Raw genomic sequence first — 26076 nt, 5'->3', positions numbered from 1 at the left:
GGGAGTTGGAGTCTACAAGTCATAGAAGAGCCTTGGCCTACCCATGATTTTAAACCTTCTCCCTTCTTCATCACCCAAACACACGATAAATTCCTGAAGTTATCAGGAGAGGTATATTTGTTTCTGGCTTTCTTGATTCAGGGGAAAAAAACCCCCAATGTAAACCAGAATTAACACAACCGATCTGGTCAATTTTGGATGTCTTTAGAGTTTTGTGGTCATCAATTTGAACCGTGGCTCCCAACCTCACTCCCCGAACCACGACGCTGCCAGATTTCTGAAGGATACGTATCTGAAAGTTCTCCTACCTTTTCTTTGTTCGAAAATCCCAAGATGGCAGCTGCTACTTCGAGAGCAAAAATGACGAGAAGGAAGGTGAAAAACTAAGGAAGAACAAGGAAGACAAAAGCGACATTTGTAACGAGGCCCTCGTGAACATTTTGGACTAATGCAGAAGATATTTCTGCATTAGTTTCGAGGATACATTTAACACTGAATGAATGCCCTTTGTATATGTTGTGTCTCGGCTACACAAGCAAAGGCTTCATGGATGAGTCAAGTTACTTGTTAGAGTAGCCAGATGGTCTGAAAAGTAAATATTTTGGCATACGAGGCTGAGAAGACCATCATTTCATATATTTTTTTTAAAAAAACAATTTTTATTAAATTTACAAAAATATACAAAGGGAGGAAGAGTAGATACATCGTATTTTGCATCATTATGTTGACATATAATCACATGGTCTTATTATATTTATATCATATAATTGTTCTGTTTGAATAAATTTTATCAGTTCAACATACATATCACTACCGAACAAAATACCAAGAGAAAAAATTAAAAATTTTAAACGTTCTGTCTCCATAATTTGTTACCTTTTAACTCTTCCTTTCCCCCCACCCCCAGTGAACTGTTTCTAACAGTTCTAAACATCTTAGATTGATGATTGAGCGGCCTATGGTTGCCGCGGTTTTTCCAATATTTTTCCTAGTCTACACTTGAATTAAGGTCCGATTGAATTGAGAAAAATGTTGATGACAATCCGATAAAGATATTCAAAGTTTTATAACTTCTCCCCTATCTGTTAGCGTATATTTAGTTTACGTTTTTTTCTTTTTTTTCTTTTTTTTACCCAATCATAGAATTTTTCCCAGATCTCATAGTATCTTGAGTCCTCTTTGTTTTTTAAGCTTTTGGGTGAGTCTGTCCATTTCTGCACAGTCGTATATTTTCATTTCATTTTTATATGGCCTTTCCTTCCAAAGACATTCAGAGCAGGGTAGAGAAACAAACAAATGAACGAAAAAGGCTAACCACCAACTCTAAGAACAGTTTGATAAAAGCAACTGGCCAAAATAAGCTTCTTTAAACTCAGCAAATCAATGAGAGTTTTAAAAGGGCAGTAAAATAGCAGCGAATTCACCAAGCTGAGGACCAAGTTGGACAGACTTCATGGTTCTCTGTGTTTCTATCACACTATTTGGGGACACTTTGAGGATAGCCTCATATTGAGCTCTTTGACACTGAAGGTTTCACATCAAGTGTTCGGAAACTTCAGACTGTGCAGAATGCAGCCGCGAGAGCCATCGTGGGGCTTCCAAGATTCGCCCACGTTTCTTCAACACTCTGTGGCTTGCATTGGCTGCCGATCAGTTTCCGGTCACAATTCAAAGTGTTGGCCATGACCTTTAAAGCCCTACATGGCTTTGCACCAGACTACCTCCGGAACCGCCTGCTACCGCATGAATCCCAGCGACCGATAAGGTCCCACAGAGTTGGCCTTCTCCGGGTCCCATCGACTAAACAATGTCGTTTGGCGCGCCCCAGGGGAAGAGCCTTCTCTGTGGTGGCCCCGGCCCTCTGGAACGAACTCCCCCCGGGGATTAGAATTGCCCCCACCCTCCTTGCCTTTCGTAAACTACTCAAGACTCATTTATACCACCAGGCATGGGGGAGTTGAGATATTCCTTCCCCCAAAGCCATTACAAGTTATGCATGGTATGTTTGTGTGTATGTTTGGTTTTATAATAAGGGTTTTTAGTTGTTTTATTATTGGATTGTCACATGCTGTTTTTATCGTTGTTAGCCGCCCCGAGTCTACGGAGAGGGGCGGCATACAAATCCAATAAATTATTATTAATTATTATTATCAACTTTCTTTTTAATTTTTTAATTTTTTTTAATTAATTTGACACACAAAAGACAAAAATTTGGTTTATTTATAATCTCATTTACATCGGACATTATTATCTGAGACATTGGAGTAATTGATATCTGAACTTTATACACTTTTGCATTTCTTTGTTACGTAATGTAATTACCCTTCTTTATGCTAACAGATTATTACAATTGTTAATTATTTCACAATATCCCTGTAACTTAATTTCCTTTTGCATTTCTCTCTTCTAACAAATTATAATTTCCCCCCATATTTTATAATACTCAGATTCTTCTTTCCCTTGTAACCTTCTTGTTAACATATCCGTTTCTGTGTAATCTGTGATTTCTTTTAATTATCATTCCCTCTTTAGAGGTTTCTTTATCTTTCCACTTTTTCAACAAAGGCCCATTCTCGCCGTTGTCAGAATATGGATTAAATAGTGGATTTCTTTTTATATACAGTGATCCCCCGGGTATTGCGATCCCGATCATTGCGAAACGGCTATATGGCGATTTTTCAACCCGGAAGTAAAAACACCATCTGCGCATGCGCGCCCTTTTTTCTATGGCCACGCATGCGTAGATGGCGCCGGGCAGATCAGCTGCTGGGCGGCTTCCCTGGGTCTTCCCCCTCTTGCTGGCGGGAGGGCGAGAAGCCCCCCCCAGCACCCGCTCGCCCGCCCTTCGCCCGCCCTTCGCCCGGCCACCCGCCGTTCGCTTGCTGCTCGCCCGGCCACCCGGGTTCGGGGGGGTGCTGGCAAGCCCCCCATGCCGGCGGCGACGTTTTAAAACAGCCGCGCGGCTTCCCAACTGAATCCCGAAGCCAAACGTCAAAGGCGAACTTCCGCGTTTGGCTTCGGGACTCAGTTGGGAAGCTGCGCGGCTGTTTTTAAAACGTCGCCGCCGGCATGGGGGGCTTGCCAGCACCCCCCGGATCCCCAACCCGGGTTTGGGGGGCTGCTAGGAAGCCCCCCATGCCGGCGGCGACGTTTTAAAACAGCCGCGCGGCTTCCCAACTGAGTCCCGAAGCCAAACGTCAAAGGCGAACTTCCGGAAGTTCGCTTCAGGACTCAGCTGGGAAGCGGCGCGAGCGAACGGCATGGGTGGGCGAAGGGCGGACAAGCGGCGGGCGCGGCAGCAGCGAGGAGTTTGCGTGGGCGGCGGGGAAACCCCAATCTTCGGCTCCTCGCTGCTGCGGCGGAAGTAAAAACACCATCTGCGCATGCGCAGATGGTGTTTTTACTTCCGCAGCGCTACTTCGCGAAAAACCGATCATTGCGAGGGGTCCTGGAACGGAACCCTCGCAATAATCGGGGGACCACTGTATATAGTTCTTAGTGAAGATACCTAATAGCAATATTCTGGGGTTTTTTTTCAATCTCCTTTTTTTGTAATTTCTTTTAACCATTTTGCTATCTTATTCCAATATTTTTGTTTCGGGGCACATCCACTATTGATGATGATAAAACGTTTCCATTTTCTGTTTTGCACTTCCAGCATTTGGAAAGTTGCATCAACTTTCTGAGCTTGAAAGCATTTTTTTGTCCAAGATTTGGAATTAAGAGGTCAAAAAGAATCAGACTACTATGAAATGTGGGAACAATGGTACAAATGGGTTGAATTAAGAAAAGCAAACAAAATCATAGGTAACAGTCAGAATTCGTAGCAATGCGAATTGTAAATATGTAAATAGAAAGGAATAAAATCTATGTAAATGTAAATAGGAATATATAACTACAGTGGAACCTCGACATACGAGCAGCTCTACTTACGAGCTACTCGAGATAAGAGCTGGGAGGGGAGCGACATTTTTGTTCGCCTCCCGAGCTCACATTCGGGATACGAGCGCCAAGGAGCTGTCTCCTGAAGCCGAACGTTAACTTCCGCGTTCGGCTTCAGGAGACAGCTCCTTGGCGCTCGTATCCCGCGTGTTTTAAAAGGTTGCAGCCAGCCTGGGGGGCTCGGGGGGGTGCTGGCAAGCCCCCCAGGCCAGCTGCAACCTTTTAAAACACGCGCGCCGCTTCGCAGCTGTCTCCTGAAGCCGAACGCTAACTTCCGCGTTCGGCGGCAGCGGTTTTTTTTTGTTGTTGCACGGATTAATTGACTTTACATTGTTTCCTATGGGAAACAATGTTTCGTCATACGAGCGTTCCGACTTACGAGCCTCCTTCCGGAACCAATTAGTCTCGTAAGTCGGGGTTCTACTGTATATGGATTATCAAGATAAAGAAATAACACTGGAATGAAAGTACAGTGGTACCTCTACTCTAAGAACTTTTCTAGATAAGAACGGTGTGCTCATAACTTCACGGCAAAGTTCGGGTGCGTTCGCCGAACCCGAACTTCGTTGGGTTCGCCCCACACTAGTGTGGAGCCTTCTCGGAGCTGCTGAAAGCAACTGTGTTTCTGCAAGATATTTTCTGCCCTGTGTCCCTTCGCTGTTGAACACAGCTGCCGGCTATTGGGAGCGAGTCTATATTGTCTGCATCCCAATGCACAAATAGTTCCTGCAGTCTGCAATTTTTCTGGTCTATTCAGGTGGCCCTAACCCTCCAGGTGGGCTCAACGACTATCTAAAAAGGATGCTGCTTGCAAGGAATTTAAATCCTTCCGTTCCCCACCATCCAGTCAGAGCTGAAGAAGCTCCTGGGATGAGAAGCGAAACGTCTTCAGAAAACCAAAAAACCCCAGAAAGTTTAGTTGTGTCTTGGGGGAAAAAAGCACCTCTTTGGGGTTTTGTCTTTTATCTTTTTTCAGATTTTGCCTTTGTTTTTCTCAAGTAAGGCAAAACGGACTTTTCACCCCCTCAAGTCTCAATCTGGATCTCAGCTTCTAAGCTGACCTCCCCCCTTGCTCTCAAATGACCTGGGCCAAAATCAGACCATGGTCTTTACAAAAGAACTTTCTGCTGAAAAGCAGGGGAAAAGTCATGCAAATAGGAACTAGTACTGTGGCACAAACAAAACCCTCTCAAACTACCATTCGCTGGGTTTGGAGCCTCTCCGGGCCAGGCGTAATGAATTAAACATATTTCTTCAGCTCTTTTTTTCAGATTGGTAAAAAAGTGGAAATTTGAGGAATGCAATGGTCCAGCTTTGGCATGTGTGTGTGTTTGTGTGGGTGTGGGTTCTTTGTGTGTGTATGTGTGAAGACTTACCAAGCCAAGCATACACTGGGACTCCTGAATTGCCCCGCAGCATCCCAAGAAGCCAACCAGCATGATGAGGGCGCCAGCAACAATGAGAACGTAAATCCCTATGGAGGAAGAGGAGGAGGAAGAGGGAGCAATAGGAGAAGGAAGAGGGAAGAGGAGGAGGAGGAAAGGGACAAGGAGGTGGAGTGGAGGAGGAAGAGGAAGAAGGAGAGGGAGGAGGAGGAAAAAGATGGAAAAAGGAGAGAGGAAGAGGAGGAAGGAAAGAGAGGAGGAGGATGGAGATAGAAAGGGATGAGGAGAAGGAAAAGGAGGAGGAGGAAACAATAGAAGGAAGTGGGAAGGAAAAGGAAGAGGGGAAGGAGGAAAGAGTTAAGGAGGAGGAAAGGAGAAGAGGAGGAAGAGGAAAAAGGAGATGGAAGAGGAAAAAGGAGAGGGAGGAGGAAGAGGAAGGAGATGATGGAGAAGGAGGAGATAGAGAAGAAGGAAAAAGGAGAGAGGAGGAGGAGGAGGAAGGAAAGGGAGGAGGAGGATGGAGAGGGAGGAGGAGAAGGAAGAAGAGGAGGAAGAGGGAGCAATAGTAGAAGTAAGTGGGAAGGAAATGAAGGAGGAGGGAGGAGGAAAGAATTAAGAAGAAGAAGAAGAAGAAGAAGAAGAAGAAGAAGAAGAAGAAGAAGAAGAAGAAGAAGAAGAAGAAGAAGAAGAAGAAGAATTGTTATATCACATGGAAAGTGCTGCTATGGTCCTTATTCCTTCTCTTAATGAGTTCAACCAAGGCAGCATTAACCTGTCAAGGGAGGACAACCAACTCTGGTTTCCTGAAGGCCTGATTAGGTCCCTTGTGTTCATAGATCTGCTCCCAGCCATCATCAAGTGTCTTGATTGCATTTACACTAATGACCATCACCTTTCCTTTCACCACCTAATCACTTTGGTGGTCCTTTTGGTGGAATGACAAGCAGTTTTGCCTAGTGGTTAGGGGCGCTAGCCCAAAAAACCAGGAGACTGTGAGTTCTAGTCCTACCTTAGCTAGAAAAGCCAGCTGGGTTGACTGTGAGCCAACCTCTAAGAGACTGCGGGTTCTAAATCCGCTTTAAGGTATGAAACTAGCGGAGTGACTTTGGGACAATAACCCGATTTGCGAGTTCGAATTCCGCCTTAGGCAGGAAAGCTGGCTGGGCGACTTAGAGACAATCCCTTTCTCTCAGCCCAACCCACCTCACAAACGTTGTTATTGTGGATGAAACAGAAGGAAGGAGGAGTATAAATGTACACCTGCCAGTTTGAGATAGCTTTAAAGTAATAAAGGCAAGCTAAAACTCCAATAAATGCACAAATAGGGTCTCTAAGGCAATCTTACAATGGATCTATGTTTATCCCAGGCATGTTTAAATTCAGTTACTGTGGATTTACCAACCACGTCTGCTGGAAGTTTGTTCCAAGGATCTACTACTCTTTCAGTAAAATAATATTTTCTCATGTTGCCTTTGATCTTCCCCCCAACTAACTTCAGATTGTGTCCCCTTGTTCTTGTGTTCACTTTCCTATTAAAAACACTTCCCTACTGAACCCTATTTAACCCTTTAACATATTTAAATGTTTCGATCATGTCCCCCCTTTTCCTTCTGTCCTCCAGGCTATACAGATTGAGTTCATGAAGTCTTTCCTGATACGTTTTATGCTTAAGACCTTCCACCATTCTTGTAGCCCGTCTTTGGACCCGTTCAATTTTGTCCATATCTTTTTGTAGGTGAGGTCTCCAGAACTGAACACAGTATTCCAAATGAGGTCTCACCAGCGCTCTATATAAGGGGATCACAATCTCCCTCTTCCTGCTTGTTATACCTCTAGCTATGCAGCCTATCCAAATTCACTCACCAGACCCACCCACCATTTAAATCCCCCTTCCCATGATTATAAGATGAAGGGCAAAGCCATGCAGAATTGCCAGGTGTTGCCAGGATAAACAATACCACCACACAACAGCTTAGCTATTATTCTCTTCCACCCACCCATCCCATTCCCCCCCCCCCAGTAAAAACCAGTTGCACATTTTTCCCCTCCAAGAAAGAAAACGAAGGACGTTGGCTTGCAAAACGCTGCAGAAAATATCTCATTGGTTAACGTCGTGTCTGTTTTGCAAACATTGTTTTTTATTATCTTTAGGAAAGCGCTTCAAAGTTGACTTCAAAGGGGCACGCCTTTAAAAAAATATCCTTCGAGAGACCTCACATAATCTCTGTAGCTGAAACAAAGATATTTTCCCCTCTATTTTGGAAGATTCAACTAAGGTTTGTGCAATCCCTCCCCACCCCACTCCTAAGTCCACAAAGAAGCCCAAAAGAGAAGAAGCACTTTTAGTGGATAACGCTGACCAGGTCACCACTTTTCGGAAACCCTGCCAACTGCCCTCCTAAAGGATTGTTTGCAGGACATTTTCTTGCCTTAAAATTGGTTTTTATTCCAATTACCAGTGTTGTATTTGTCAGGGATTTTTTTTTGTGTGTGTGTGTGTGTGTCATGTTTTAAATTTTAAAAAGGAATTCTACAATCCCAAAGTAAAAACCTATGGGTTCTCCAGAGGGTTTGAATGTCAAGAATTTGAAATGTCCTGTTTTGAAACAAGCGCAGCCTAAAGCAAAATTTTGGCCATTGGTAGCTTGGCCAAGGCTGCAAAAACCCAATTTTTTTTTTTTGGGGGGGGGGGGGGGCGGCGGCAAATCTCTATCATTTTGTAGCCTGTAAAGTTTCTCTATGTCATATAGGAGCATAATGATTATCTTTTGAGGGCTGAATGCAATGAAATTTCATTTTAATGTATGCTTAATGTACATTTAAACTGATAAATTCTGTTCTATTCCATTCTATTCCATATTTTCTATCCTATCCCATCCTATCCCACTCCATAGTTTGTATTCTATTTTATCCTACTCTACTCTACTCCTTATTTTCTATCCTTAAAAAAAAAAAGTTATTACATATATACACGTTTACACAAATAAAATAAATGGTATAAATCATGAGTTGAAACAATGCCAAACTAACACATACTAACAAACAGACAAACAAACAAACAAAAAACAGAATACAGTGATCCCCCGCTCGTTGCGAGGGTTCCGTTCCAGGACCCCCCGCAACGAGCGGGTTTTCACGAAGTAGCGCTGCGGAAGTAAAAACACCATCTGCGCATGTGCAGATGGTGTTTTTACTCCCATAGCGCTAGCGAGGAGCCGAAGATTGGGGGCGGCGCGGCTGTTTGCCGCCGGCATGGGGGGCTTCCTAGCAGCCCCCCAAACCCGGGTTGGGGGTCCGGGGGGCGCTGGCTCTCGGCGCTTTCGAGCTGAGTCCGGGAGCGAATTCGCTTCCGGACTCAGCTCAAAAGCGCCGATAGCCAGCGCCAGCGAACGGCTTGTCCACGCTGGCTCTCGGCGCTTTCGAGCTGAGTCCGGGAGCGAATTCGCTTCCGGACTCAGCTCAAAAGCACCGAGAGCCAGCGCCAGCGAACGGCTTGTCCACGCTGGCTCTCGGCGCTTTCGAGCTGAGTCCGGGAGCGAATTCGCTTCCGGACTCAGCTCAAAAGCGCCGATAGCCAGCGCCAGCGAACGGCTTGTCCACGCTGGCTCTCGGCGCTTTCGAGCTGAGTCCGGGAGCGAATTCGCTTCCGGACTCAGCTCAAAAGCGCCGATAGCCAGCGCCAGCGAACGGCTTGTCCACGCTGGCTCTCGGCGCTTTCGAGCTGAGTCCGGGAGCGAATTCGCTTCCGGACTCAGCTCAAAAGCGCCGATAGCCAGCGCCAGCGAACGGCTTGTCCACGCTGGCTCTCGGCGCTTTCGAGCTGAGTCCGGGAGCGAATTCGCGTCCGGACTCAGCTCAAAAGCGCCGATAGCCAGCGCCAGCGAACGGCTTGTCCACGCTGGCTCTCGGCGCTTTCGAGCTGAGTCCGGGAGCGAATTCGCTTCCGGACTCAGCTCAAAAGCGCCGATAGCCAGCGCCAGCGAACGGCTTGTCCACGCTGGCTCTCGGCGCTTTCGAGCTGAGTCCGGGAGCGAATTCGCTTCCGGACTCAGCTCAAAAGCGCCGATAGCCAGCGCCAACGAACGGCTTGTCCACGCTGGCTCTCGGCGCTTTCGAGCTGAGTCCGGGAGCGAATTCGCTTCCGGACTCAGCTCAAAAGCGCCGATAGCCAGCGCCAACGAACGGCTTGTCCACGCTGGCTCTCGGCGCTTTCGAGCTGAGTCCGGGAGCGAATTCGCTTCCGGACTCAGCTCAAAAGCGCCGATAGCCAGCGCCAACGAACGCCTTGTCCACGCTGGCTCTCGGCGCTTTCGAGCTGAGTCCGGGAGCGAATTCGCTTCCGGACTCAGCTCAAAAGCGCCGATAGCCAGCGCCAACGAACGGCTTGTCCACGCTGGCTCTCGGCGCTTTCGAGCTGCGTCCGGGAGCGAATTCGCTTCCGGACTCAGCTCAAAAGCGCCGATAGCCAGCGCCAGCGAACGGCTTGTCCACGCTGGCTCTCGGCGCTTTCGAGCTGAGTCCTGGAGCGAATTCGCTTCAGGACTCAGCTCGAAAGCGGCGAGAATGAACGGCGTGGGCGGGCGAAGGGCGGGCGGCAGCGAGGAGTTTGCGTGGGTGGTGGGGAAACTCCTTGCTGATGCCCGCTGCTCGCCCTCCCGCCAGCAAGAGGGGGAAGACCCAGGGAAGCCGCCCAGCAGCTGATCTGCCGGGCCCCATCTACGCATGCGTGCCCATAGAAAAAGGGCACGCATGCGTAGATGGTGTTTTGACTTCCGGGTTCAAAAATCGCAAATTACCCTGTTCGCAATGGTTGGGGACGCAATAACCGGGGGATCACTGTACTGTAATTCTAATAATATAATTAATTTCTTATTTAAGTACACTAAACAATAATGACAATAACAATAAACATATAACATAATATGTAATATTTATACTTAAATTCACTTGAGGGGGTAAATTAAGTTACCCCATAACTTATTTTCTATCCTATCCTATCCTATCCTATCCCATTCCATCTATTCTATCATACCCTATCGCATTATTATTTATTATTATTATTATTTATTAGATTTGTATGCCGCCCCTCTCCGAAGACTCGGGCCGGCTCACCACACAACAACAACACAATACATTACAAATCTAATAATAATAAAAATTAAACATTGATTTAAAAACATTGATAACATAACCAGTATTCCAAAATCACCAACTACACGATCGTACACATTCAACCCAATCCATCATACAACACAGGTCGGAAAACACAACGAAGGGGGGAGGTAATTATCCCCACGCCTGGTGACAAAGGTGAGTCTTCAGCATTTTAGGGAAGGCAAGGAGGGTGGGACCTATTCGAATCTCTGCAGGGAGTTGATTCCAGAGGGCCGGGGCCACCACAGAGAAGGCTCTTCCCCTGGGTCCCGCCAGCCAGCATTGTTTAGTCGACCCAGAGAAGGCCAACTCTGTGGGACCTAATCGGCTGCTGGGATTTGATTTGATTTATTGGATCTGTATGCCGCCCCTCTCCAGAGACTTGGGGCGGCTAACAGCAATAATAGAACAGTATACACAATAATCCAATAGTAAAAACAATTAAAAACCCATTAAAATAAAAACCAAACATACATTCAGACATACCATGCATAAAATTGTAAAGGCCTAGGGGGAAAGAATATCTCAGTTCCCCCATGCCTGACAGAAGAGGAGGGCTTTAAGTAGTTCACAAAAGGCAAGGAGGGTGGGGGCAATTCTAATATCTGGGGGGAGTTGGTTCCAGAGGGTCGGGGCCGCCACAGAGAAGGCTCTTCCCCTGGGTCCTGCCAAGCGGCATTGTTTAGTTGACGGGACCCGGAGAAGGCCAACTCTGTGGGACCTAACTGGTCACTGGGATTCGTGCAGCAGAAGGCGGTCCCTGAGATAGTCTGGTCCGGTGCCATGAAGGGCTTTATAGGTCATAACCAACACTTTGAATTGTGACCGGAAACTGATCGGCAACCAATGCAGACTGCGGAGCGTTGGTGTGACATGGGCATATTTAGGGAAGCCCATGATTGCTCTCGCAGCTGCATTCTGCACGATCTGAAGTTTCCGAACACTTGTGCGGCAGAAGGCGGTCCCGGAGGTATTCTGGTCCGATGCATCCCATTCTATTTCTATTTCTCCCGATCACATGAACTCCTTGTATATTCTTGTACACTGGGGAACTTGAAGCCAATGTTATGGATACCACCCAGCCCTCCACTTAAGGGTCATCTTCCATTCCTTACACATTTTAGAAGCCAGCCATGGGTCTTCTCTTGATGAACGTGGGAAAGAATTTTTTTCCTGGGGGTTAAATAATCCTGTTTATTTTTCCCAACTGACGAATCCTCCAGGCAAAGATTAAAGGCAGAGGAGGTCCAGGGCAGAAGAAAATCATCAAGGTTTCAAAATCTGAAGGACTGTTTGGACAAAACTCAGCAGCACTTTTTTTTGTGCCGCTATTGATTAAAATAGGGTCGAATTGAGATAGCTGGGGTTTTGTAGCCAAAACAAAGCACTTTCTCCTGAGAACCAAGGTCATTCCCACAGGTGGCCAGAGAAAGGAGTGAATTTACCAGGCAACCAGATGGCATCAGGATTGCATCATATGACTCAGTGTTTGGGAAAAACTTTCTCTTTGATTTAGGTGGAAACCACAGGAAGATTCAGAGTCGCTTGTGCCAATACGGTATGTGACATTAAAAGTATTCTTTGAGGAAGCCACCTGCCTTGGACGTCTGTTTGCTATGGGTGTATTACACCTATAAAGCTCTGCACGGCATAGGACCAGTTTATTTACGAGACCGTTTCCTGCCATATACCTCCCAGAAACCAATCAGATCACAAGGAGTTGGCCTCCTCCAGGTCACATCGACTAAACAATGCAAATTGAAGGGCCCATTGAGGAGAGCCTTCTCTGTGACTGCCCCGATGTTATGGAACCAGTTACCCCCCGATGTCTGTACTGCTCCCACCCTGCTATCCTTCCAAAAGGCCGTGAAGGACCGTGAATGTAACATCTTTTAACGTCCAATTTGCAACTGTTTCTGTATATATGTGAGTTTGGGGTTTATTATGGGTTTTACTGTTCTTATTACTAATTATTTAACTTGTTTATTGTATTTATTGTTGTACGTTGCCCTGAGTCGCATTGGGACTGGGCGGCATAGAAGTCAATTATATTATATTAAATTAAATTAACTTACTTGGAACCCCGACACCTAGATTGAAAAACTACTGTCTTCTGAAAATAAATGGCTAATATTTAATCCTCAGTCTATGTGTCTAGATTTTTTTCCACCTGATCTAGCATAACTTAACAGGAACCCAAGCTGAATTCTCAAGATACATTATTTAATTTTCTTTAAAAAAAAAAAGTTTTCAAATATACACTGCTCAAAAAATTTAAGGGAACATTTAAAAAAACAGAATATAACTCCAAGTAAATCAAACCACATGAAAAGTATTCGGAAACTTCAGATCATGCAGAATGCAGCTGCGAGAGCAATCAGGGGCTTTCCCAAATATGCCCATGTTACTCCAACACTCCGCAGTCTGCATTGGTTGCCGATCAGTTTCCGGTCACAATTCAAAGTGTTGGTTATGACCTATAAAGCCCTTCATGGCACTGGGCCAGAATATCTCAGGGACCGCCTTCTGCCGCATGAATCCTAGCGACCAGTTAGGTCCCAGAGTGGGTCTTCTCCAGGTCCCGTCAACCAAACAATGTCGCTTGGCGGGACCCAGAGGAAGAGCCTTCTTTGTGGCGGCCCCTACTCTCTGGAACCAACTCCCCCCAGAGATTAGAATTGCCCCCACCCTCCTTGCCTTTCGTAAGCTGCTTAAAACCCACCTCTGTCGCCAGGCATGGGGGAACTAAGATACACTTTCCCCCTAGGCCTTCACAATTTTATATATGGTATGTTTGTATGTATGATTGGTTTTTATATAATGGGTTTTTAACTCCTTTTTTTTTTTTTTAGTATTGGATTTTGTTGTACTGTTTTGCTGCTGCTGTTAGCCGCCCCGAGTCTGCGGAGAGGGGAGGCATACAAATCCAATAAATAATAATAATAAATAATAATAATAAACTTCTGTGAAATCAAACTGTCCACTTAGAAAGCAACATTGATTGACAATCAATTTCACATGACGGCAGAAAAAGACCTCATGGTCCATCTAGTCTGCCCTTATACTATTCCCTGTATTTTATCTTACAATGGATATATGTTTATCCCAGGCATGTTTAAATTCAGTTACTGTGGATTTACCAACCACGTCTGCTGGAAGTTTGTTCCAAGGATCTACTACTCTTTCAGTAAAATAATATTTTCTCATGTTGCTTTTGATCTTTCCCCCAACTAACTTCAGATTGTGTCCCCGTGTTCTTGTGTTCACTTTCCTATTAAAAACACTTCCCTCCTGAACCTTATTTAACCCTTTAACCTATTTAAATGTTTCGATCATGTCCCCCCTTTTCCTTCTGTCCTCCAGACTATACAGATTGAGTTCATGAAGTCTTTCCTGATACGTTTTATACTTAAGACCTTCCACCATTCTTGTAGCCCGTCTTTGGACCCGTTCAATTTTGTCAATATCTTTTCAGTATTTCAAATGGGGTCCCACCAGCGCTCTATATAAGGGGATCACAATCTCCCTCTTCCTGCTTGTTATACCTCTAGCTATGCAGCCAAGCATCCTACTTGCTTTTCCTACTGCCCGACCACACTGCTCGCCCATTTTGAGACTGTCAGAAATCACTACCCCTAAATCCTTCTCTTCTGAAGTTTTTTTCAGCCCTGTCTTTACACCAGGAACTTCTTCTTCAATTGTTCTCTACATCCTCCCAACAAGCCGTTAAGAAGCAACTGCTTCTCTGTACAAACCCGAGACACTTTTAATGATTTACCTATGGTAAAGGTTGAAGTTTCTGATTCCGATTTGAAGATTTGTTGGGTCTGAGGATCAAAGCGGAGCCATAGTCCAATTCCGAGGACAGCCGTGCCAGCAAGCTGTGGAGAAGTGAAGAGAAAGAGATTCCGTGTTTGAGGTGGCTTTGAATTCCTCATTCAGGACAGGCATTAATACATCCACCGGGTTTAACCCGCCCTTGACTTTCAATTCTGCGTCCCTGGGCTTGATACTCCAAGGAAGGAATCCTTCAGGAAAGGTTTTAGGAGCTGCTAAAGCGAACCCATGGGGTAAAAACTACGCCCTACCCTACAGCTGCCCGACTAGCAATTGTGAGTCCTCAGAGTCCTTGGAGAGGAGTGGCATACAAATCTAATAAATAAATAAATTAATAATAATATTAATAATAATAATAATTTTTCCACATTTGTGATGATAATAATGATAATGATAATGATAATAATAATAATATTAATAATAATAATAATAATAATAATAATAATAATAATAATAATAATAATTTATTAGATTTGTATGCCGCCCCTGTCCGAGGACTCGGAGCTCTAATGCACTAAACTAATGTTTTAGTGCAGTAATGCAGTGTTTCCCAACCTTGGCAACTTGAAGATATTTGGACTTCAACTCCCAGAATTCCCCAGCCAGGAGTTGAAGTCCAAATATCTTCAAGTTGCCAAGGTTGGGAAACACTGCATTACTGCACTAAAACATTAGTTTAGTGCATTAGAGCTCCGAGTCCTTGGACAGGGGCGGCATACAAATCTAATAAATTATTATTATTATTATTATTATTATTATTATTATTATTATTATCATCATTATCATTATTATTATTATTGTAATCTGTAAAGAAACAGATGAAACAATCGATCACATATTCAGCTGCTGCAAAAAGATCGCACAGACTGACTACAAGCATAGACACGATGCTGTGGCACAGATGATCCACTGGAACTTGTGCTGGAATTACCATTTACCAGTGGCAAAGAACTGGTGGGATCATAAGCCCGAAAAAGTGGTTGAAAATGAGCAAGCAAAACTACTGTGGGACTTCCGACTTCCGACTGACCGAATTCTGAAGCATAACACACCAGACATTGTGATCGTGGAGAAAAAAGAAAGCATAGATCATCGACATCGCAATCCCAGGGGACAGCAGAATTGAGGAGAAGCAGCTAGAGAAATTAGTGAAATATGAAGATCTAAAAATCGAGCTGCAACGACTTCGGCATAAGCCCGTGAAAGTGGTCCCAGTGGTACTTGGCACACTAGGCGCAGTGCCAAAGGATCTCAGCAGACATTTGAAAACCATCGGAATTGACAAAATCTCCATTGCAAAAGGTTGGCCTTCTCCGGGTCTCGTCAGCCAAACAGTGCTGGCTGGCGGGGCCGCAGGGAAGGGCCTTCTCTGTGGCGGCTCCAGTTCTCTGGAATCAACTCCCCCCCCCAGAGATTCGTACAGTCCCCACCCTCCTGGCCTTCCGAAAGGCCTTAAAAACACAGCTGTGCCGTCAGGTCTGGGGCCATTGAATGTTATATTCTGCTCCGGTCAGTAGTAATGAACGAGTGATGTATGAATGTTTTAATATTGGGGTTTTAACATTTGTATTTTTATTACTGTATTTTTATTGTTGTACACCGCCCTGAGTCCATTAGACTAAGGACGTTAGGCAGATGAATACATTATTTTCCCTATTTTCCTCCCCAAAAACTAACATGCGTCTACTCCGAAAAATACAGTAGTTAAATACAGTGATACCTTGTCTTAAAAACTTAATTGGTTCCGGGATAAGGTTCTTAAGGTCAAAATTTTGTAAGACGAAACAATGTTTCCCATAAGAATCAATGGAAAAGCGATTAATGTGTGCAAGCCCAAAATTCACCCCTTTTGCCAGCCAAAGTGCCCGTTTTTGCACTGCTGGGATTTCCCTGAGGCTCCCCTCCATGGGAAACCCCACCTCCGGACTTCCGTTGCCAGCAAAGCGCCCATTTTGCGCTGCTGGAATTCCCCTGCAGCATCACAAAAACATGGAAGACCGGAGGTGGGGTTTCCCATGGAGGGGAGCCTCAGGGGAATCACAGCAGCGCAAAAACGGGTGCTTTGCTGGCAACGGAAGTCTGGAGGCAGGGCATCCAAGCGGCGGCGGTGGGTTTGTAAGGTGAAAATAGTTTGTAAGAAGAGGCAAAAAAATCTTAAACCCCGGGTTTGTATCTTGAAAAGTGTGTATGACAAGGCGTTTGTAAGATGAGGTATCACTGTACTTCTCAAACTTTCAACCAAGTAGCATCATAAAAATTATGCAATTTATGCAGTTTTAGCAATTACCTGGGAGTCAGCCCCTGACACCTGGAGGTGTTTTAATGTTCCCAGCTCTTACCGGCTTGCAAGCTCTTTCATTGTTACTCTCTGCAGATAATGTTTTCCAAGCCCTAAGCCTTTGCAGGGTTTTTTCCATTGCTCTACTTGCTCTGAAAGTTTCTTTCCAGGTGCTAATGATGCTCCCAGCTCTCACTGGCTTGCAAGCTCTTTCATTGTTACTCTCTCCAAATAAAGTTTTTTAAAGCCCGAACCAGGGGATAAAAGAATATGCTGAAGCTGAGCAGACTAAGGACGCTAGCCAGATAAATACCTGGTAATTATTATTATTATTATTATTATTATTATTATTATTATTATTATTATTATTTATTAGATTTGTATGCCGCCCCTCTCCATAGACTCGGGGCGGCTCACAACACAATAAAAACAGTTAATGACAAATCTAATAATTTACAATTTAAAATATTTTTAAAAACCCATTATTAAGCATACATACATACCGTGTTTCCCCGAAAGTAAGACAGTGTCTTACTTTCTTTTTACCCCCAAAAGCCCCACTACGTCTTACTTTCGGGGTATGTCTTACATTGGAAAAAAATTGAAAGGGTCGCGTTCCCGAAGGCATCTCCCCAGAGTCCAGAAGGGCAGCCGCGGGACAGGAGCCTCATGAGCCCTTTTCCAAGTTCAACCTCAGGGCTCCAAGCGGCGTGCACGCGTGGAGCCACAGACGTGTGTCGGGGAAGCGTGTGTCTGGAGGGGAGGAGCCGCTCTGCGCAATTGGGCAGCCCCACCTGCCTGCCGGAAAGGAAGCGGGCGAAGGAGGGCGCAACTCCGGCCGCTTGCCTCGGAGCTGGTCGGCCTTGCTGGCCGCTTGCAGCCGAGCCTCGGCAGGACTCGGTTGCTGGGACGAGCGCCTTCGCTGCAAGCCGCCGCCCGCTCGGCTCACTTCGGACCAGCGCCGTCCTTCGCTTTGCCAAGCCGGGGAAGAGGCGGTGGCGGCGAGGTGAAGGCGAGGGGCGCGTGGGGAGCTTGGAAGCGACGTCATCGGGCTCCCCCCCCCAGCAATACCCCCGTGTTTCCCCGAAAGTAACACATATGTCTTACTTTCGGGGTACGGCTTATATTAGTCGACCCCCCTGAAACCCCCGATATGTCTTACAATCGGGGGTGTCTTACTATCGGGGAAACAGGGTACAAACATACCATACATAAATTGTATAGGCCCGGGGTAAGCAGATTCTTTCCCTTATTTTCCTTATAAAAAACTAAGGTATCTCTTGTACTCTGAAAAATAGGGTAGTTAAATACTTCTCAAACTTTCAACCAGGTGGCATCCTAAAAATTATGCAATTTATGCAGTTTTTGCAATTACCTGGGAGGTGTTTTCATGCCTGCGCCCAGCTCAACTGTAGTTCCACATGGATGACCAAAGTCCGAGTTTTGCATTAGGGAGAATGCCTGCCCCTCCCCCCCAATTCAGAACCGCCTAGCAGTTTTGACAGTTTTAAGTCAACTTTGCAACCTTCTTATTTTATTTTTCTAGTCTAGGCAAGCAAGGAGTTCCTCCCCCCCCCCACTCCCCCCCAGCAACTCTTGCCTCATCAGCCCGTAGCTGAAGTACATCATTGTTTTCAAGCCGATTTCCACATCCCAGTCTGGAGCCATAGTCACAACAGTTGAGAAAGCACGTGACGGCACAACAATGTGTCACGCCATCATCGCCGATTTCAAAAGAAGAGGAACGCAGAAGTAAATCCAAGTAATAACAGGTTAGGGAAACACAATTCATTGTGTCCAACGAGGCTTACAGGGCTTGGTGGAGCACCGATTAGAATGGCTAAAATTCAATACGGCAGGCTAACTCTGCCCACTGCCAGGAGTTCAATTCTGGTGGGGCTCAAGGTTGGAATGGCCTTCCATCCTTCCGAGGAGCTGGATTGTTGGGAGGCAAGATGCTGACTCTGTAAACTGTTTAGAGCAGTGGTTCTCAACCTTTCTAATGCCGCGATCCCTTAATGCACTTCCTCATGTTGTGGTGACCCCCAACCATAAGTCTAGATTCCTAGAGAGGCCCCACAGAGGCTACTCCCTGCCTTTTCCGGCCCTGTTTCCTCCAAGGAGATTTCTAGAGCGGCCCCACAGAGGCTTCTCCCCGCTTTTTTTGGCCCTGTTTCCTCCCAGGAGATTCCTAGAGAGGCCCCACAGAGGTTTCCACCCACCTTTTCCGGCCCTGTTTCCTCCCACAAGATTCCTAGAGAGGCCCCACAGAGGCTTCTCCCTGCCTTTTCTGGTTACAGTTTTGGAGGCTCGGGTTCTAAGTGGAAAATGGTTCTTGAGAAAAGGCAAAAAAATCTTGAACACCCGGTTCTTATCTAGAAAAGTTTGTAAGTAGAGGCATTCGTAGGTAGAGGTACCACTGTACATCACCAAGGTGACGGAAATGTAAAAAAGAAGTGGGAATATCTTGGACTTGTCTGGAATCAAGACCATACTGGAACAGGGTAACTACATGGTGAAAAGAAATTACAAAAGGAAAAACCCCGAGTTCTTTTTGTTCTTGTGTTCACTTTCCTATTAAAAACACTTCCCTCCTGAACCCTATTTAACCCTTTAACATATTTAAATGTTTCGATCATGTCCCCCCTTTTCCTTCTGTCCTCCAGACTATACAGATTGAGTTCATTAAGTCTTTCCTGATACGTTTTATGCTTAAGACCTTCCACCATTCTTGTAGCCCGTCTTTGGACCCGTTCAATTTTGTCCATATCTTTTTGTAGGTGAGGTCTCCAGAACTGAACACAGTACTCCAAATGTGGTCTCACCAGCGCTCTATATAAGGGGATCACAATCTCCCTCTTCCTGCTTGTTATACCTCTAGCTATGCAGCCAAGCATCCTACTTGCTTTTCTTACCACCTGACTGCAGTGCTCACCCATTTTGAGACTGTCAGAAATCACTACCCCTAAATCCTTCTCTTCTGAAGTTTTTGCTAACACAGAACTGTCAGAAGTTCAACTTCTTTTTTTATTATTGTATTATTTTTTAATTGTTGTAAGACGCTTTCAAGAGTAAGAGGGTAATTTGCCAGCCGCTTTCAAGCAGTGGCAACCAGGGAACCGGTTTGTGGGTGTGGTAAGCTGGCCTTCACTAGTGGTTTGGTGACTCTGGCCAAATTTCTGCCACCGGTTCGTGCAAACCGGTCTGAACCGTTAATAACCCACTACTGTATGAGCTTCCTCAGTTCACACCCTCTCCCACAACAAACACAATACAACTCACAGCGAACACAGAAAATCCCTAACCCAGGAGTGGGCCAAGTTGGCTCTTTTATGACTTGTGGACTTCAACTCCCAGAATTCCTGAACCCATCCTGCTAGCTCAGGAATTCTGGGAGTTGAAGTCCACATGTCATAGAAGAGCCAACTTTGCTTATCTTTGGGAAACCAGGGGGGGATTCCCAATACTGTCACTACCAGTGCGCTGCCTGCACAGCTTTGGTTCTCTTGCATGCGCACATGTGCGTCCCTGTGTGTTTTTGCTTCCACGCATGCACAGAAAACCCCACCAAAATCTCATGCACATGGAAGTCGCCTCGCAAGGGTTTGCTTCTGTGCATGCGCCCAAAGCCAAAATACACTGGGACACACAAGAGAACTGAAGCTGTGCGCTCAATGCATTGTTTGCTACTGGTGCACCGTCCTCTACCATAACGGAAGCAACCCACTAAGGATATGAACAAACCTCCAGACCTATTGCACTAGCGTGAACATGTCACACATTGCACCGACCCTGCAAGACCAACAAAGTATATAGTTATGATGTAATTTCACCAGGCATACAAAAATATACACTATCTACTATATACAGTGGTACCTCGAGATACGAGTTTAATTCGTTCCGGACCTGGGCTCTTAAGTCGAGCAGCTCTTATCTCGAACGACTTTTCCCCATAGGAATTAATGTAAATAATTTTAATTGGTTCCAGCCCTCAAAAAACTCACAAAGTTAGTCTAAATTATGCAGAAAGACATGTTTTTAATGAAGAAATGTACATGTACATATAAATGAATAATGAAGTTTCTTTCACTTAACTTGTAAACTTTCTTAAACTTTTAAATTTACATATGTTCAACTTCTCTGCCACCCAATCCTGTAGGACAGAGGTCCCCAACCCTTTTTGCACCAGGGACCGGCTTTAAGCGATCAAGAGAGGAATGGGTGAATGAATGGACGGAGGGTGGGAAGGAAGGAAGGAAAGAGGGAAGGGACAGGAACAGAGGAAGGAAGCAAGGAAACTTATGAAAGGGGAGAGTAAGAGAGGAATGAGTGAAGGGAGGGAGGGAGGGAAGAAGGTGGGAAGGAGAAAGAAAAGAAGAAATAGAGGAAGGGAAGGTAAAAGAGAGAAAGAAAAAGAGAAAGAAAGCTGCAAGCACCCCCCGGAGCCCCCCAGGAGCCCCCCTGCAACCTTTTAAAACACGCGCGCCAATTCGCAGCTGTCTCCTGAAGCCGAACGCGGAAGTTAGCGTTTGGCTTCAGGAGACAGCTCCTTGGCGCTTGTATCTCGAATTTGGGCTTGTAAGTAGAACAAAAATATCTCTCCCCTCCCAGCTCTTATCTCGAGTTGCTCTTAAGTAGAGCAGCTCTTATGTCGGGGTTCCACTGTAAACTGTATTTATTTATTTATTTATTTATTGGATTTGTATGCCGCCCCTCTCCGTAGACTCAGGGCGGCTAACAACAGTAATAAAAACAGCATATAAGAATCCAATATTAAAACAGTTAAAAACCCTTATTATAAAACCAAACATACATACAGACATACCATGCATAAAATTGTAAAGGCCTAGGGGGAAAGAGTATTTCAGTTCCCCCATGCCTGGCAGCAGAGGTTGGTGTAACATGGGCATATTTATATGTTTATATTACACACACACACACACACACCTCTTCTAAAATTATACACATTCAACCGCATTTACTGCGATAGGAAAACCATATTCAGAGCCCAAAAGGGAACAAAAGAAATAAAAATCAAAATTTTCCTACTGGTTCTGTGTACCGGACCATACCCATAGGTGCCCATCACTGTTTATATACATGATGCCAATAAGAGAGAAACATAAGGACAGAAGACAGAAGGCACACTGATGCACTTATGCACGCCCCTTATACTGATCTCTTAGGAATCAGGAGAGGTCAACAGTGGATAGTGTTAAGGGTAAAGTTTTGGGGGTTAGGAGATGATACTACAGAGTCTGGTAGTGAATTCCAGGCATCAACTACAGTGATATCTCATCTTACGAACTTAATTGGTTTCGGGATGAGGTTTGTAAGGTGAAAAGTTTGTAAGACGAAACAATGTTTCCCATAAGAATCAATGAAAAAGCGATTAATGTGTGCAAGCCCAAAACTAGCCCCTTTTGCCAGCCGAAGCACCCATTTTTCCACTGCTGGGATTCCCCTGAGGCTCCCCTCCATGGGAAACCCCACCTCCGGACTTCCGTGGTTTTGTGATGCTGTAGGGGAATCCCAGCAGCGCAAAAACGGGTGCTTCACCGGCAAAGGAAGTCCAGAGGTGGGGTTTCCCAGCGAGGGGAGCCTCAGTGAAATTGCAGTATCGCAAAAACACGGAAGTCCTCGAAATCCCACCTCCAGACTTCCATTGGCAGCGAAGCGCCTGTTTTTGCACTGCTGGGATTCCCCCACAGCATTACAAAAACACAGAAGTCCGGAGGTCTCAGGGGAATCACAGCAGCGCAAAAATGGGCACTTCTCTGGCAACGGAAGTCCGGAGGTGAGGCATCCCAGTGGCGGCGTCTTGGGTTTGTAAGGTGAAAATAGTTTGGAAGAAGAGGCAAAAAAATCTTAAACCCCGGGTTTGTATCTTGAAAAGTTTGTATGACGAGGGGTTTGTAAGACGAGGTATCACTGTACTTGGTTACTAAAGTTGTATTTCCTGCAGTCGAGTTGTGTGCGGTTTACTTTAAGTTTGTATCTGTTGTGTGCTTGTGTGTTGTTGTGAGTGAAGCTGAAGTAGTGGTTGACAGGACTGACATTGTAGCAGATGATTTTATGGGCTATGCTTAGGTCGTGTTTAAGGCAACGTAGTTCTAAGCTTTCTAAACCCAGGATTGTAAGTCTGGTTGCGTAGGGGATTTTGTTGCGAGTGGAGCGTTGCTATTTTATTTTATTTTATTTATATCTTATTTAGCATCATGACTAACGTACCTCATACCCGTAGGAGCCCATCACTTGAAGTGGGGGAGGAAGCAAAGAGAACCAGAAACACCACTTCCACCCACCCTGGAACTGGGCTCCTCCTTCACTAGCTTTTATCTCCTGCATCACAACCGCAATCGACACTCTCTCTTTTCAAGGTTACAAAGGCAGGAATGAGTCTCTCTTGCTCTTTCAACCCTGCAAAATATTTTGAATTGTTCCAGAATTTCCCTGCCCCCACACTCCTTTTAAACAACACTGTCTCACTCCCCCCCAGGGATGGTTTCAGTATCGGGTTGCTACCTGGTATGCGCCACACTGCGGACCAGTAGAAAAAATGGGGCTGCGCACACAGCTCTGTGTTGCTGGCATGGGTGTGAACACATCCCAGTGAGGTTTTGCTTCTGCGCCATGCGCAGGAAGCAATATCTTGTGAGGGGGCGTGCGCGCATGTGAGATTTTAGCACGTGCGCGGAAGCAAAAAATAAACTAAAATTGCCGAAATCACACGCGCCCTGCACATTGTGAGGTTTTACTTCCTGCACATGCACAGAAGCAAAGAGGGGTGGCATACAAATCCAATGAATGAATGAATGAATGAATGAATGAATGAATGAATGAATGAATGAATGAATGAATGAAATGTCGCTCAGGTGCGCATGCCCACCCACCAGTCACCAGAAATTGCACATTTTCATTTTCATTCCATTTTCCCTAACCCCTAACAATTTGCCCTTAGACTATCCACAGTTGACCTCTCCAGATTCCTAAGAGGTCAGTAAGGGGCGTGCATAAGCGCACTAGAGTGCCTCCCGTCCCCTGTCCTATAATCTCTCCTATATCTTGTATTTCTTCTCTACTGGCATCAGGCCAGAATATCTCCGAGACCGCCTTCTGCCAGCGACCGGTTAGGTCCCACAGAGTTGGCCTTCTCCGGGTCCCGTTGACCAAACAATGTCATCTGGTGGGACCCAGGGGAAGAGCCTTCTCTGTGACGGCCCCGACCCTCTGGAAGCAGCTCCCCCCAGAGATTAGGATTGCCCCCACCCTCCTTGCCTTTCGCACACTCCTTAAAACCCACCTCTGCCGTCAGGCATGGGGGAATTGAGACATTTCCCCCCAGGTCTATATAGTTTTATGTATGGTATGCTTGTTTTGTATGTTCTTTTAAATAATGGTTTTTTAGATTTTTAAATATTAGATTTGTTCTCTGTATATTGTTTTATTATTGTTGTGAGCCGTCCCGAGTCTGCGGAGAGGGGCGGCATACAAATCTAATAAATAAAATAAATATATCCTCTATAACCTTCATTGTGTATTATTGTGAATTGGACAAAATAAATAAAAATAAATAAATAAAAATAAATAAAGTAAATTTTCACTATCGGAACGCCCCCCTCCCAATACTGGCGCAATCCCCCCATGCGTGCATGTACATAGAAACATAGAAGTCTGACGGCAGTAAAAGACCTCATGGTCCATCTAGTCTGCCCTTATACTATTTTCTGTATTTTATCTTAGGATGTATATATGTTTATCCCAGGCATGTTTAAATTCAGTTACTGTGGATTTATCTACCACGTCTGCTGGAAGTTTGTTCCAAGGATCTACTACTCTTTCAGTAAAATAATATTTTCTCATGTTGCTTTTGATCTTTCCCCCAACTAACTTCAGATTGTGTCCCCTTGTTCTTGTGTTCACTTTCCTATTAAAAACACTTCCCTCCTGAACCTTATTTAACCCTTTAACATATTTAAATGTTTCGAGGTCTCCAGAACTGAACACAGTATTCCAAATGGGGTCTCACCAGCGCTCTATACAGCGGGATCACAATCTCCCTCTTCCTGCTGGTTATACCCCTAGCTATGCAGCCAAGCATCCTACTTGCTTTCCCTACCGCCTGACTGCACTGTTCACCCATTTTGTACAAATCACGGATGTACTCCACTCCCTGAGCATCCCAAAAGTCAGCTGGCCGGCGGTTGAATTTTGATCCTGACCGAGCAGCCCCGGTGGTACAGTAAGCGTGAGAAATGGTCACAAGTCAAGTTATTTCAGGGCCGTTGTATCTTCGGTCACGAAACAAACTCTTATACGTCAGAGACTTCTCTCTAATTAACTCTGCAGAGATGGGAGGGAGGGTGTAACAGGCTGTCATAAATGAAGGACACAGGACCTAACGCAGGGCGGGAGGGCATTTTTTGAGGCCCAGCTGTAAAAGCCATTAATAAAAGCTGAAGAATTTACAAGCGGGGGCATTTCGTATGTTTTGATAAGCCCCAAATGGTTCCTTCCTGTTTTCCCTGCTTCTTTTTAAAAAGCACAAACCTGCCTTCCTGCTGTTTTAAGAGTTTATTTATTTATATATTAATATTAATATTAATATTAATATTAATATTTTTATTTACTTACTTACTTACTTACTTACTTACTTACTTACTTACTTACTTACTTACTTACTTACTTACTTACTTACTTACTTACTGGATTTGTATGCCGCCCCCTCCGGAGACTCGGGGCGGCTAACAGCAACAATAAAGCTGTGTACAATAGCAGTCTGATGTTAGAAACAATTAAAAACCCATTAATATAAAAAAAACCAAACATACATACCATACATAGAATTGTAAAGGCCTAGTGGGAAGAGGGTCTCAATTCCCCCATGCCTGATGGCAGAGGTGGGTTTTAAGCAGCTTACGAAAGGCAAGGAGGGTGGGGGCAATTCTAATCTTTGGGGGGGAGTTGGTTCCAGAGGGCCGGGGCCGCCACAGAGAAGACTCTTCCCCTGGGTCCCGCCAAGCGACATTCTTTAGTTGACGGGACCCGGAGAAGATCAACTCTGAGTTGCGGTCATTAGTGAGAGCTGGAAGATTTATTCACAGAAAACACCCCTCTTTTAAAAAAATAAATAAATAAATGCCTTCGCAGGATTAAATAACGAAAGGGTCCATGAAAGCAATCCAGGCAGTTTCTACGCCGCCATTAACCTTCAGGGCAGCAGCAAACATAACAGCTCTTCAGTATTGAGTGGTTTTCAACAGCAGGAGAAATCATATTCTATCCAGACAATCTTGTCTGATATAATGGATCATTAGGCTTAGCCCACACTGAGGCTGAAAACAGGCTTTTTCCCCAATTCCCAGTGAGAGCAGTAGGCCCGAAAATCAGCTGACCAGTGTGTGCGTCAGTGAAGGGCTGCTGTCTTTGGCGCTACCTACGGGAATACCTCCGGGACCGCCTTCTGCCACACGAATCTCA

General features: G+C 45.3%; 1 protein-coding gene across 1 annotated transcript in view; it reads right to left on the bottom strand.

Annotated features, from left to right (window-relative positions):
* CD9 (CD9 molecule) overlaps positions 1–26076 on the bottom strand; it is a 50926-nt gene that overhangs the window by 10079 nt on the left and 14771 nt on the right. Inside the window, exons 2-4 of the mRNA XM_070755225.1 lie at positions 14260–14362; positions 5319–5416; positions 309–383 (exon numbers count right to left, since the gene is read on the bottom strand). Coding sequence (XP_070611326.1) covers positions 309–383; positions 5319–5416; positions 14260–14362 — 276 coding nt within the window. The remainder of the gene's footprint in view (positions 1–308; positions 384–5318; positions 5417–14259; positions 14363–26076) is intronic.

Source organism: Erythrolamprus reginae, chromosome 6 (genome assembly GCF_031021105.1).
Source record: "Erythrolamprus reginae isolate rEryReg1 chromosome 6, rEryReg1.hap1, whole genome shotgun sequence".
Lineage (NCBI taxonomy): Eukaryota > Metazoa > Chordata > Lepidosauria > Squamata > Dipsadidae > Erythrolamprus > Erythrolamprus reginae.
Note: the sequence above shows the minus strand (reverse complement) of the source record. Positions and strands in the feature narration are given on the sequence as shown.